At 37.1% G+C, this 15106-nt stretch overlaps 1 protein-coding gene across 3 annotated transcripts in view; it reads left to right on the plus strand.

The window, feature by feature from the left end:
• The window catches only part of PGGT1B (protein geranylgeranyltransferase type I subunit beta), a 38724-nt gene extending 23860 nt beyond the window's left edge, over window positions 1-14864 (plus strand). The window contains exons 6-10 of one of the 3 annotated variants that reach the window (XR_008744728.1): window positions 5589-5634; window positions 7208-7392; window positions 7669-7777; window positions 11552-11830; window positions 13890-14016. Coding sequence is in view for 2 of the 3 variants with exons in the window: in XM_055790474.1 (XP_055646449.1) it covers window positions 5589-5634; window positions 7208-7392; window positions 7669-7777; window positions 13890-14074 (525 nt within the window). In the remaining variant the exon portion in view is untranslated. The other 2 variants (XM_055790474.1, XM_055790475.1) reach the window with 2 other exon arrangements.
• Window positions 14865-15106: the final 242 nt, after the last annotated feature.

Genomic DNA, 15106 nt, shown 5'->3' on the forward strand with positions numbered 1-15106 from the left:
GTGTTATTTCTTACTACATGTTAAAGGTACTAGATCTATTTCTCAGCTGTAACTGAAAATCTCTCCATCCAAATTGAAATACTATGGTAATTTCTTTCTGTTCTGTTCCTACTTGAGTAAGTTGAATACTGAAAACTGCGTTGTTCTTTGGCATTTGTATTTTCATTGTAATGCGTGTACTAGCAAGATAATTTTATTTGTTGTGTTTGTTCACTGCAAATTAAATCTGATCTTTTTTCTTTAAAACTCAATTTAAAATTGAGAGTAAGTTTTTTGAATACTGGGGCCTGATGTTCCTATGACTTAAAAAGTGAATAAATAAAGCACTGATTAAAATTCTCACATTTCAATGAGCTGTAGTTCTGCTTTTTAAATTATATACAGAATCAAAGGAAAAACTAATTGTTGACAACAGTTCAAGTAATAAACCAGTTATGCGCTTGGTTGTTTATTCGGTATTTGGAATGATGGAAAATGTAAGTGTATGCACATTTTTTTTCTGGTCTGTGCAAGCTGTATTCGTAATTGGTTGGAGTAAATGAGTTACCAGTTTATTTCATGATGTTTCATTGAGTTTCATTTTCCAATATTAAAATAAATGCTTTTGAAAGAAGCTAAGTAAGCTTGAAAAATACAGCCCTCTGAATGGGAGTAAACATATATAGTAAACTCTTCTGGTCCACAAAAAAAGAGCCAAATTTATGATGACATGCAACTTCTGTTGTAAACCAGTATGTTTTAGCAGTTGCTGCCAGCAGTGAGATTGTAAAATTTAAGTGAGAAACAGGTCCGAGGAAGACTTGATCTCCTGCTCTAGACCAAATTGGGGTTTATATTTTATTTATTTTTTAAGGAGGTAGTAAGATGCATATGCATTTCTTACTGTACATCACAAGAAGCTTTCTGGCATACTGCTGTAGCCTTGGACCAACTGAGGTGATCAAGGGCAGGGCTCAGTTATACAAGCATACAGACCAGCAGTTTGTTCACACTCTAGTAGGACCCTTTCCCCCCTCTTATCCCTTGCTTGTTCCTCCCCTCTCTGCTTTAATCTTTCCCTTTCTCACCATTAGTCCTTTCCCTAGCCATCCCATAATAAGTTCTGCACACCCTTGCGTTTCCCAATAAACACCCCATAACAAGTTTTATACAGTCTCAGGGTTTTCTTCCCCTGCATCCCTTACGAGCCCCTATATCTCAGTAGTTGGCAGCTGTCTCGTTTTAGCATGGGTCCCAACCGTGAGAATATCCCTGCTGAATCATCTTGGTGGGTTTCACCCAGGGACAATTGTTTATCCGATCTCCTCTCACAGTCTGAGGGAGTAGCTGAGTCAGAGTGCTCACTTTTCACTGATTAGGTCAGGAGGGTTCTTTGTCCTCTGATCCTTGCTTCATGTTTACTGAGGTTAGTCTTTAATCAGATAGCTCAGCAGGGATACCACAGGAGAGTAAAAAAAGAATAGAGAACAAAACCAAAGAGCAAAATCCTCATTGTGTTGTTTCGTACATCCCATCAACCAACTGTTAGTTAGCGTTTTGTACACTTGAGTGCAGTTTTGGTCTGAAACTGCATGGTGGAACTGTGGAAGGTACAAAGAAGGTTGAACTGAATTGTCAGAGGTATGAATCAGCTTGTGTAAAAGAAGCATTTAATATACTAGAACTCTTCATTCTGGAAAGAAGGTGATTAAGTGGACTGTGACAGAGGTATGTAAAGTAATAGGTAGCACCGAAAAGATGAAGTGAGCAGAGAGCAATTCTAGGACAAGAACTAGAAAGTATCATATGAGGCCATTGGTAGAGCAGGCAAGTGGAGATTTTTTTGAAAGTTTGGAGCTTTGAAATGGCACTGGAGATTTACTGGCTACGGTGATCTTGAACCAAATTTATAGTTTGCTTCTAGAGCCTTAGCATTAATCTTTGTAGCTGCAAATTCCAATTGTAATGTTTGTATTGGGAAAATAAACACCACTTAAATAATAAAATTTAAGCCTGAACAGAACAAGACCTCTTGGAAAAGCTCGTAGTAATAATTTGGTTGACCAGCGAAGTAAAGCTGTAGTACAGGCATGGTCAAAGCCCAGAAGACACTGTGGCTTATGAAGACTGTCTTTTCCTGGCTAGCTTAGAGAGTAAGTTAAAGAGATCCTGTAAGCAGTGTTCTGTAGGCACCAGTCATCTTAGCATGTGCTAATGTGTAACAAGAGATGCTGTATTTTTATCCAGGTTTACTGTGAATTGGTATGCACTGTGTTTAGTATGATTTTTAGAAGCATGGTGTACGATTAGTTCGTTGCAGAGTTGTTACGCTCATATACACTAGTTTTGTCTGGGTTTTCTGGGTGTACAGTGCTTGGTCAAACCAGTATTTCAATGCACTAAGCGGCTGCGAAGTGTCTAGCACTTCTTGGCAAACACACAAAATCTTTGCATCCTGCTTAGTCATGTTGTAGAGCTGAAGATGTGTCTGAAGAAGTCTCAGACATTTGGGGAGTTGCCTGTTGTGAATATCATTTCACAGTGGTGGTGGTGGTTCCTACTTCTCATTGATCTCTTTCCACAACCCTCAGTGAGGTGTATTGCAATTCAATCACCTATTACATGAAACAAGGTTTTCTTGAAAGTGTATTTCTTAAATAAATACAATGAATGTGAAATGTGGTATCCAAGAATGTTAGCTTAATTTCTCCTCTTAAGATTTTGTAGACAGTGCTAAAAATAACCTATATATAACAAAGTAAATTATATTTGAGATTATTTCATGTTATTCCTTGTGTAATTAACTATACAGTGAATATTGCTATAGACTTTCCTGCAGGTGCTTATTACTGTTTTCCTACAATGTTACTTCTTTCCGGTACTTCCATTAATTCTGAAACAAGAGAGACGCATTGCTCAGTAGTAAACTGCTGTGACAGAAATGTATGGTTTTGTTTTACTATTGTATGTTATCATTTGGATATAGATGAAGCAAGTGATAGTTAACCAACGTTTTTTCAGTAATTCAAATTAACGTATGCGTGAAGTGCAGTCTGAATGGAGAGTAACAAGACCGGATAAACAGAGTAATTTTTGTAATAAGCTTCTGGATTTTTTAGCTTATTCTTTAGAATTTATTCTCTTTAGTGATTCAAGAATTGTGACAGATACAACTCAGTGCAGCTGAAGGAGGGAGCAAGTTTGTGTACGTTGGGCATGTCAGGAACAGCAGAAGGTTGGAACATGAAACAATGGTGTGCTTTATTCAGATGAGTAACTATGTTAAAAAGAAGTGAATATTCATACACAAAAGATAGCCTTCTTGTTACAACTTGACTAAAAATTGTTTATACAATACTGGTCACAAAAAATAATTCTGGATCAGTTCTATTGTCAGTAGAATAGATTCCAATCACACAATTATTATCAGCATAATCAGCATAGGTGTGACTTTTGGCTTTCATATTTGAAAGTCAGATGCATTACTAATCAAAAAGCAACAACAGACACCTGAGTTGCTGAAATTCTGAATTACTTCCACAGATTCTAAAATACTGGTTTTTGCAACATTGGTTTACCGCAGATGTGTTTCTTTTAAGTAGAGATACTGCAAGAATCTTTTTAAGTATAGCATCTGCTTCTTCTAGAGCCCTCTTGAAATGCAGGTATGAATCTGTTGATATAAGTAAACTTGTTGTGAAACTTTTAGATTGTGAAGCAAAGATTGTACCCAACTAGATTTACACATTTCCTGAGGATAGTATTTCATTATGCAGTTTTCATGTTGTAGTAACCTAGAGCCTCTTTTGCATATAATTTCCTGGGTCTATTCAAAATAACAAAGGAACAAAAACTTCCTTGTTCTTTAATGCACACAAGTCCCCAAAGAGCAGCTGTTGTCTGTAAATAAATAGGCACCAGTCAGCCAAAGGTCAACTATTGTATGTTAAAATTTCAAGCTAATTGTATAGCCCAACATAGTGCACTGTCTGGGATGCAGGCTTAACAGCTTTTCTCCAGAGCTAATTATGTTGTCATACATAAAGCAAACCACCTCCTTTTACAATTACTGTTTGTAAAGTTAATTAGCTTTGCCAGCATAGCTTTGCTAATCAGCTTGCCTTTGCTTAGCAGTTAATGGATCTGCGGGGTGTGGTAGCACATTTGCATTGCTTCTCAAAAGGCAACACGAAGAGTTTGTGTGTTTTAACATTCAGATGTTCATAGGTATTTACTTTAAATGACTGGTTCAAACTTTAGAAGGTCAAGCTGCAGCTTGAAGTGTATGTGTCAGATGTTAGTCTTTTTAGTTGCTTCAGCTTGCAGCTACAATTAATAAAGTGAGGAGTATAGCTTTAACATAGCTTCTGTGTGTGTTTCCTTTTTGCTTCTCAATGTCATCTTTAAAACAGATCTACAAATTAATCCTTCAGGACATTCCTTCAGAGCTGCTAGCTCCTGTAGCCATTCCTTGGTGAGGACTATTGAGAGTCATTAGTGGTCTTTCAAGGTATCCTGTGTCTTCGAGCCACTGTTAAATGTTTTGGAGAAAACATGAGAAATTCAGTCAGTGCCTGGTGGGGGAAAGTTGAAATCTCTTTTTAACTGTCTGATCAGATATTGAACCAATCATTAAATGAGCAGTTAATATAGAAGATGTAGGACCTGTGTAATTTAACTTCAAAAATTAAACTTAATTTTTGTTCCTACTAAACAGTTTGGTATTTGTCCAGTGATAATTTATTAAATATTCTATGAAGTACTGTAAGATAAACATTTTCTATTTTAGAATAACTTACTATGATCCTTTGTTTCTTATGCAAAATGATTTAATGAATTTTTAGGGAAGAAGGCTTGATATTCCTACATATACAGTATCATCTGCTCCTAGATTGCTTGTAACAGGCCGGTACTGTAATATTCTTGGTACTTTGCTCATCAGACTCAACTTCATTCTTTTTTTATCACTTAACAAAGTGACTTTTCAGCATTGTTAAGGTATTTTTTAAAAGGAATATTTTATAGGGCATGTTAAGTTTAGTCCAGTAGTATGCTTCATTGTGTTGTCACTTCTGGTTTGCTTCACCTCCTGTCTTCATTTTTTTTTAAAGGCTGATGTTCTTGCTCCTCACTGAAGCATTTCTTGTACTTGAGTGTTGTACACACAGTAGTACCTTGCATTTTGCCTTTTTGTATGTTAACCAGGTTCTAGGTTAGATATCATTTATCCATTTAATTTTGTTCAGAATGATATATCCATTTTCTCTTTTTATGAAGACAAAAATACTGTTTGTTCTTTTTCCTTAATGGTTATCTGCATCTCGTGCTTTCCCTTTTTGGCAAAGACATGTTTACCCATTTTCAGATTTCTAACGTACGTCACAACTAAAATGAATTCCATGAAAGTCATAAAAGCTGCCTGCATTGAAACAAGGATCGTTTGTTAACTGTTTTGTGCTAAGAGCTTTTTGAGGCATAGGTTCAGAACTTAATCAGGTTAGATGGTGGTCATGGTCTGATGATAATTTTGCTAGTAAATTGAGAAATCACAATGTCTGTGAAAGTGATACAGTTTTAAAGTAACTGGTATGTGGGGTTTTTTTCTTCAGTCTTACGATAATGGCCTGGCACAGGGAGCTGGACTGGAATCTCATGGTAAGAATGTTAGTATGTTCTACAACTATTCTTAAGACTGGGATTGAAGATGCTGTAAAAGATGCAGGGTATGTTATGCCTCTCTTTCTTTTCTGATTTTTAAGGAAGTGGGATGAGGAGGAGCAAATCAAAAATATGCCTCAGAATATCGTCTCTCTTCTTCCCTTAGTTCCAGTTTAATAGCAGACCAGATGGGCTCTTAATATATCTTCATTAAGCTTACCTCATGAATTTTTTATTGAAAGGTGTTGGCTGTAGTTCTCATCTGTCACTGGGAGAGCAAACTTTTCCCACATGTACTATTGCTACTCTCTGGATTTATCTGTCAGAGATTTTGTGCAATGCACCTGATAATCTCCAATTTCAGCAGCTATTAGTAAAACATAGATGTGTTTCTTCTGATAGATTACAGCATCTGTTGGGGGCTCAAACTGTGAAGCAGCAGTTAATTTTCGTAAACAGTAGGTAGTTGTGAGGATAGGGATTCTCAAGGGACTGATATTTTTAAGCAAAACATTTCTATGCCCTAAAGTAGTGGTCTGCTGACTTTTATGTGACTGATACTAAATCTATCAAATGTTTGCAAATTTTATCTTTAGTGTTGAGCTTTGATAGGATTCCATCTGTTTTCTTTCTGCAGGATAGATGAAATCGTTAAACTTAAATTATACCACTATGTATTAAAAAAATTAATTAATTTGCTGTAGAATGCTAGTGATAACAGACAGCATTACTTCAGCATCCTTATGCTGCGTTTCAGCATCCAAATAAAGATAACCTTGACGTTCCTGGGGTCTTCTAGCAGCAGGATATTGTAAGGAGCTTTGAGCCTCAGGTCTTGTATCAGCAGCTTGCTTATGGTCTTTCCCAGGCTGTATTTTTATCATACCAGGTAATAGGCTGAGAATGAGTTTTGGTGGACTTTAAAGTGATGGCCATGATATATAAAGAACATGAGTTTTTCCACTAATTCCAAATTTTACCATGCAGTTTCCTTGACAACAAAAAAATTCCTTAGAAGTGTAATTTGTGTTTATTACAACCATAAGACTCCAGAAGTCTTTTCACAGTATTAACTATGCCTTTTCTTTTTTTTTTCCTTGATTTTTTTTTTTTTTTTTTTTTGGCTTTCTGCTCACCAGACTTCTGTCTGTTTATATCCTCTGGGGTATTTTGTCTGAGACTGCCTTTGGCATCTCTGCTTCAGTCTGATTGCTGGCATCCCAATAGCTTTCTTTTTGATGTTATATAGGAAGAAATGTTTTCTGTTACATTGCAATATACTTATTTCTGGACTGCTGTGTAATGTAAATTGTGCAGCATTGGGAAGCAATCCAGCTTTAAGAAAATTAATTCAGGTTTATTTGTGCAAGACTTGGCTGACCTAAGTGCTGAACTAAACTGTTTTTATTTATTTGTATTTTAGACTTAAAATTAACAGCTTCATACTTTTAAAAAATCCATTGATTTAATTGTTACTACCCTAAAGTAGTTAAAGTTCTGACTGATACCGTATAGGTTTCAGTAAAAATCTGGGTATCAGAATATTGCAAAACCAACTCTGTCTTCACAGGTGGCTCTACATTTTGTGGTATTGCGTCACTGTATTTGATGGGTAAACTGGAGGAGGTTTTTTCAGAAAAAGAATTGAACAGAATAAGAAGGTGGTGTGTCATGAGACAACAGGATGGCTACCATGGACGACCCAACAAACCTGTAGACACTTGCTATTCCTTTTGGGTGGGAGCAACATTGAAGGTAGGGTACAAAACAGCTACAGGATAGTTACTGACATGTTTTGATTTCTTTAAGCATTGTATCTTTTCTTTCCTTGTAAGAGTTACATATTTGGCACAAGCGCATGAATATGCACAGATCACTATAAAGGTATTTAATCTTGCAAAAATGCTGGGTATGGAGGTTTACCAGACTAGTGCTATCTCTGCTAGACTCCTTCTCTCAAATAGGCACTATATGTTAGTATTAAAAATATGCTATTCAGTATATTACTGTAATGGCCTGATTTCTTTTCAGCTCTTGAACGCATTCCAATATACAGATTGTGAGAAAAACCGAAATTACATCCTGTCAACTCAAGATCGCCTTGTTGGTGGATTTGCCAAGTGGCCTGATAGCCATCCAGGTAAATGTACTTTTCAAAATTATGGTGAGTGTATTCTAAGCTAGAAATACATTCCAGCACTCAAGACATCTGGGCGTTGTAAAGGAAGCTTTCTCCTCAGTCTCCTTCAAAAATGGTAGAGTCCCACCTTAAAACGTAATGAGATTTTCATTATCTGAGTGGAAAAAGGTTTAGTTTTCCCTTGTTCACCCACAGAGCAAGTGAGCTGTTGTTATTCAGACTACTGCTGAAAGAATTATCACTGTCTATTTAGGGTTAGAGAAGCCTTTCTCTGTGTGTTTAACTGTTCTAGTTTAAGGCAGTATTGTACAATGTGTATCTTTGTAAGTCGTCTGAGTGAAATATTTCAAAACATTTGTTTCCTTAATAAAGGAATCCTTTAAGCGTATTCAGAAGTCATTGATGTATGTAAGCACACAGTTTACATAGTTACATATTATACTTTACAGATTGTAGTTACACATAGCAATTGTATGTACTACAGCTGAACATTATCCTTTCGAAGTGGATAATTTGAAGTAGTGAGAAACTTAAAAAGATGCTAAAGACTTTTAATTTGAAATAATTTTTAAAGATGATAGAATTCAATGAAGTATTGCAAACTTGTGAAAACAAACCTGTGTCAGTGCAGTTGCCCAATGACGTTTTGCACAGGGAGGTAAACAGTCTGTGAACTGTAGAAATAAGGTAGAAATTTAGTCATAATAAAGGGATGAGTCTGTTCAGAATCTGTGCCCTGATATCTCATCCTTTCATAATTTCATTTTGAACAGCAGTTGAGAATTTTTCAAGGTGGACCTACACTGAAAACAGTGCTTGTGATAGATTTACTCCCCCCATTCCCCTGAAAGCCAGCTTGGGATTCCTGAGAGCTGTAGGTTTATTTACTCTGCATTATATAGATGTCAGTATCACTTGTTTCTGTTTATCTTGATGAAATTTACTTAGGTAATTTTTTTTTTTAATCCCTAGCTCACTGTTTAAAACCTCAGTCTTGTGCAAAGTTCCTTAACCTGTCTTTTGGCATAGCTGTGATTGGTTGAGATAAAACCTAAGAAAAGGCAAGACTAATAGTAAAGCTTTTTTCCTTTGATCTGTGTGGTGTTCCAGCCTGATATAAAGCAAGCTTTTCCTCTCTCTTTTGTTTTGTGGTAATAGCTTAGCTTATTGCAGCATTCTTTCCTCAGGCAGATGGTGAGATAAGTCTGTGTTCATGTTTCGGAGGAAAGAGTAAAAACTTAATGCAGTTCTAAGGTGAAGAATGACTATAAACACTACATTGTAAAGATTGTTTCTGTGGAAGTGTGATTTCATTGTCATACATACACTCCCTACAAGCTCAGCATAGTATCTGGAAGGCAAGCTGTCTTTTGATCATTGTGTGTTTTCATAATAAAGATTTCACATTTTACTATCATGAAGCATCTGTGCAGCTTGATTGTTCTCAAAAGCCTACTGTTGCTTAAGTGTACACAGTCCTCTTCAGTGTACATGCAAAATGTGAAAGTAATGAGAGTGGTATGGGTCATCTTGCAAATGAGTTAATAGTTCTGTTGAGGTTGAATATGGACAGAAATTATTAATTCTTCTTGAAGCATTTAGCATTTGTAAAGCTGGTAACAGTGGTCTCAGTTTGGTTTTGTTGCAGAACTCAGATGTGGCAGAATATGCCAGGGAAAGTTTGCAAAGTAAGAGCACGCCACTTTTGCAAAAGTGGTTTTGAAGATGTATTCAGATTTTGAACTTCTGTAGCTTCTGTGTTATAAAAGCTGTGTTTAAATTTGGATAGTCATCTTCTCTCTGCTGTGCAGTAATTTTTTTGGAAGTAGACTAGAAGAAATTGCAGAAAACAGTCAACTGCTTGTGATAATCTGTGTTACATGGATTTCAGAGTTGCAAGTGACTATTCTTCTCGTCATTCAGGGGAATACTATCCTGTAGTCCTGATGGTCCCATGCTAACCAATCAATACATTGTTGGTTCTGGAGACCAGTAGCATTATTTAACACTTTTTCTTGACTTAGTAGTGTTTGGACCAGCACGCTTATTGAGCAATGAGTTTACAAGGCGTTATTGCCTTTGAAAATAAATCTAAAAAGTCAAAAGACTCTTAAATGCTAGTAATCCTCTGAAAGCATGAGCATAACAAAGTAAGACATGACTTGTTTTGTTGATAGTAATTTACAGGTTGTCAAATACAATAAGTGCTTTTATCTGAAAAATCTTAAGAATATCATTATAGTAGTAGTGGTATTACTTTTTTGTAAAGCACGAAGTGACGCTGGCTTAGTATGGAGAGTCATACTTCAAAGCAGAACTGAACATCTATATATTTATTCTGTTCTTTGTTTACAAGTGACTGATATGGGGTTTTTTTTCCCAGGTGTTTCATGTTAAGTGGTTAGAACTGCTACCTTGTGAGATCATTTTCTTCCTAGCAGCCCATATGGTGCTGTGTTTCAGATTCATGAGCAAAACAGTGTTGATAACATGCTGATGTTTAAGCTGTTATGAAGCAGTGCGTACATGGTGTCAGTGCCTTTCTTCCTTCTTCTCACACTGACACAAGAATAAATTACTTCAAAAAAAATTATATCTTATCTATAATGAAAAACAAGAAAGAATTTGCGAAACAGAGTATGTTAATCAGCCCTTAAAAATAGTTGTTAAGACATGGCCTTGGATGAAGGAATAGACACCACAAATACATCAAAAAATAACAAAATAAGCATAGGGAGAACCAAATGGTTGGGTCTGTACATACTTCTCGGAACCATTGGAAAGCGGAATACCTGTAATCAGGATTCCTATCCCTGCTAATGTATCTTGAGCAGTATTATAGCCTTTAATATAAGCCGAGGATCTCCCGAAAAATTACTGCACTCATATCCAAAGATGCAATCCCCCAAAAGGAACAGGTAAATTAGATCAAAATAGGTTCGGAGGTTACCATTCAAAATAGAATGGCTCTAGACATGCTGTTAGTATCTAAGCAGGGGTGTGTGTACCAAAGTGGTAGAATATCTACTGACCTTAATGAGATAGAAAAACAAACTAAAATTTTACATGAGATAAAAAAGGATGACGCTTTGGTTGACTTTGCTGGAAGTGGCTGACCTCTTGTGTACCAGCTTTAAGTTCATAGATAAAGAAGGTAGGCATACAATTCAATGTACATGGAGATGTTCTTCAATCTTGAGTGGACTGACTAACGAAAATGTAAGACTAGTACAAGGGGAAAATGTAAATTTTTCCCTTACCATCTCAAAGGAGGGATTTGATTTCAGAATTATTTACTTTAAAAAAATAAATATGTAAATATCTATGATGAAAACCAAGAAAGAATTTGAAAAACAGGATGTTAATCACCCTTACAAATAGTTAACAAGACATGGCCTTGGGAGATGGAACAGACACTATAAAGTACGAAGTTAAGAAATATCATTTGGTTCTTATGTTTATCTTGTTTAGTGAGTGAGACCAAACAGAAGATTACTGGAGCTGTGTATGAACTAGCCTGATTAACATACTAAAAGATCCACCCTGGAGCAAAGAAAGCCCTCTACTAACAAAGACCCTCCCCACAGAACATGCTGAGTGAAAAGAAAGGACACTGTACCTTTACATGGAGATGAGGCTCCTAGGAACCCATGAGAATTAAGTGTGGCTAAACATAATTGTAAACATTTGTTCAAAGTGTATAAAATGTTTTGCTGTGTGTTAAAAGGTGTGCGAGCTTTGTGGATTTACCACCTAGCACACATCTTTACACAGATGTGTAATAAACATGTATCATGGCTCTGTGTGGGGATCGGCTCTTGCACACTGGGTGAAGAACACGCATTTGGGATAATGACGCTACCCTGCCAGCGAGCAGACTGAGGGCACACCAGAAGCTGGGACAGGGCACTGCTGGGATGGCTGAACCATGCTGGCCACAGGGATACCCCATACCGCATGGCATTGTGTTTGGCAAGAAAGCTGGAAGAAGGCAGAGGAAGCCGGGGAGACATCTGGAGTTGCAGTGTTTCTCTTCCCAACTAATCATTACATGTAAGAATAGCCTTGCTTTCCAGGATTTTTTCCCCATATACTATAACTGCCTCGACCTGTAGTTTTCTCACTTCTGCTCTTCCTTTCCTCTTCTCAAGCTAGGGTTGGAGGGATAAGAAGTGAGTGAGCAGTTCTGTGGTGTTCAGCTCTCTACCAGGGTGATTCAAAGAATCTATCACCAATATTCGAGTGAGCAGAGGTTACCCTTATTTGGCAGCACTGGGTGCATGGGGGATCGCTCCTCCAAAGGCATGTACACCGAGGGAAACTTTCAGCCCCCTCTTTATACAAGTCACTCATGTCTATTCATTAGCTGTCTGGGAACTCATTAACATATCTCACACCTGGACAATTAGCACACTCCCATTTAGTATATCTTCAAGTTAACAACATTAACATATCTTGTGCCTGGACAATTAGCACACTCCCATTCAAGGATTTAGTATATCTTCGAGTTAACAACAAGGGTCTCCTCAGATAAACATGAGCACACCGTTCTTTAAATAAATCATATATGGCTCATTATTCAGGGTTAATCCATAACATTTTGCTAGAGCACATACCTAAGCCATTTTGGTTTTTTCAGTCCTGTGCATAAGTCATGATGAGATTTAAATAAACTTTCCTTTTAAACTACTAGATGTACTGCTGCGTGCTCTAGGAGGTTGTGCAGCAATTTTGATTTATCTTGCTTGTTATCTTCAAATGATACACAATATAAAAGTATTGGAAGCACATATGAAGTACAGGTTATGCAACAGAAAGATCGTGGCTTGAAACAGAGGAGGACACAGGCTGCATATATGTGTTTTGGCTAGAACTGATTTGAGTATTAAGTTAGCATGGAATTGTGCAGCTGTTGGACTTTGTGGTTAAACCCAGCAAACAGCCATATACAGGTAATTAGATTTGTATATGATATCAATGCAGCTGTCCCCAGGGGTTGGTACACTGCACGTCCTGAAGTGCAAGTCTTCTTGCCTGACATCTTTCTGCAAGGTCAGTAGAGGCTGTTTTTGTTGAGCCTGCTTTTGTCTGCATGTTAGTACTTGTAGGCAGAAGCCTTCTTTCAGAGTCTCTCTATCCAGATACCTTGTTGTAATATTTTAGTCAGATATGGCTGACACCTCCAGAAGATTACGAAGCATTGAGAATTTGTAAGGGGCACATGAAGTTTGCATCCTGTTCCCATCTTTAGCCTATGATTTCATGGGCAGATAATCCAATACAATGGCTTGCTGCTGCCCAGAGGAGTCGGGTTCAATTCTCTTCCTCCTGGCTTCCCCAGGTACCGCTGTACGTCCTTTCTGCTCTTAGCACTAGCTTTGGTGTATCTCAAAACCTTCTGCAAACCAGTTTAATTCACTGAAATGTCAGAAAACTATCCATGTTCTCATGCTTGAGTTAATTTTCTTCCATGTTTTTTCAATTGCTTTAGGTCATGGAGGGTGTTCAGCAAGCTGTAGTGCTGGTATAAGGTAGGCAGCAGGAGTAGCGTGGGACAGGGGGAAGAAAGCATTTTTTGGTGGCGATCATCTGTTGTGGCTGATAAGCCACCTCATGAATTCCTAATGTTAGGGTATTCTCTCATGAAGGGGAGGAAGCTAGGTAAAGTAATGACTTCTTTCATACTTGTAGCTGTTCGGTAGCTATTGGCATTAATTTTGATGTTTCAGTAGTCAGCTGTTCGTCAAGTAATCAGCCAAAAAAGTCTTCCCTGTTTGGAGAAAAAAAATTTTCTTTGTGGACTGAAATTATTTGCAGATCCTCAAATTATTTTGCTATTTGGGCTGAGCGCTAAGAAGAAATAATTTGTGGGCTGGGATTGTTAGGAAACAGAAGTAGACTGTAGTTAAAGAGATTGCAGACTATCAGTTCATGACTGGTGGCTTTAGGCAGCAATTTATTTATTCTGTTAAAACTCGACTTTAAAATTTAGTGCCTGTGTGTTTGTTTTCCTTGGCTGTAGTTATTCAGGGGTGTTGGAATCCAAGAAAGCTTAGCTGTTACAGCCTGACAGACTGACAATTTTCTTTTTCCTTTTCTGTCCTTCTTTCAGATGCTTTACATACCTACTTTGGGATCTGCGGTTTGTCGTTAATTGGAGAACCTGGTATTTGCAAAGTTCATCCCGCCCTGAATGTAAGCACAAGAACCTCAGAGCGCCTTCACCACCTTCATCAGATCTGGAAAACAAGGACTCTAAACACTGATCAGACAACACACACCTCTCTACATGACTGATTTAGACTTGAATTTAGTTCTGGTAGCGTAATTGTAGCCCAAGGTTAAAAGCCATGCATAACCAACGTGCTCTTTTAAGTGCTGGAGTCATACAATCAGATCTGTGTTCCTGGCATAACTTCGATAGGGAGTTGCCTTCAGCAGGTTATTCTGCATTGTGAAAAAAATAAATATTTTGATTATATAGAAGTTTGTCACCGCAGACTGTAATTGGCTCTTCAGATGGCTTTACTTCTAAGAAATCCCTTGAGGCGTTTAAATTTCATTTTTACTTTATTTTTCTAAATTTGTGCATACTGTGTCAAAATATATAATAAGAAAGTATTTTCAAAATCTGTTCTACATATCATACAGTATAGCACAGATCCTTGGAGTTCTTTATGATCTTAATGTCTTACATACTTCTGGGTAGACAATCTCCCATATTAAGTCACAGTTAAAAGTTACCTTTCATTACCTACTTTCAGATTCCATAAAATTTGTTTAAAAAAAAAAATCAAGTAAATACAAGTAAAATTATTCAATATACTGGACCTCTAAAGTTATGTGGCCTTACTAAATGGATTCCATAATTCTTTTTGAGTATCTTCTACACAGATGCAGTTTTCATCTGAAATACTCTCTTCATGTGAAATTGAATGAGAGTGATGTATTGATGTATTATGTGATGTATTATGTCAATAAGAGATACTCAACACAGTCTTTTGGAAGAATAGCTGTGTGCGAGAGTAGCATTAGAACCTGTTTCTGACGTCAAGCCTTTGCAATAAATAAAAATCATACAACTGCACTCTGGTTTATTTTTTTTATACTTATTTCCTTTTTAGTGTGAAGTAATTCCGAGATTCTTAACCATTCTGTGTAAAGAATGAAACAGTGGGCTTTAAAGTAAGTGGCAGTGGTTTACTGTTAGAGAGGTGATGAACATTCTCAGTTTATTTAGTAGTGGTGCCTTACTTCGATGTTTGACATGCTGCTCAGCATCAAAGCAAATAATTTTGCAGCTGTTGTGTTTGTGGCAGGTGATTTCAG

Source organism: Falco peregrinus, chromosome Z (assembly GCF_023634155.1).
Source record: "Falco peregrinus isolate bFalPer1 chromosome Z, bFalPer1.pri, whole genome shotgun sequence".
In the NCBI taxonomy this organism is placed as follows: Eukaryota; Metazoa; Chordata; class Aves; order Falconiformes; family Falconidae; genus Falco; species Falco peregrinus.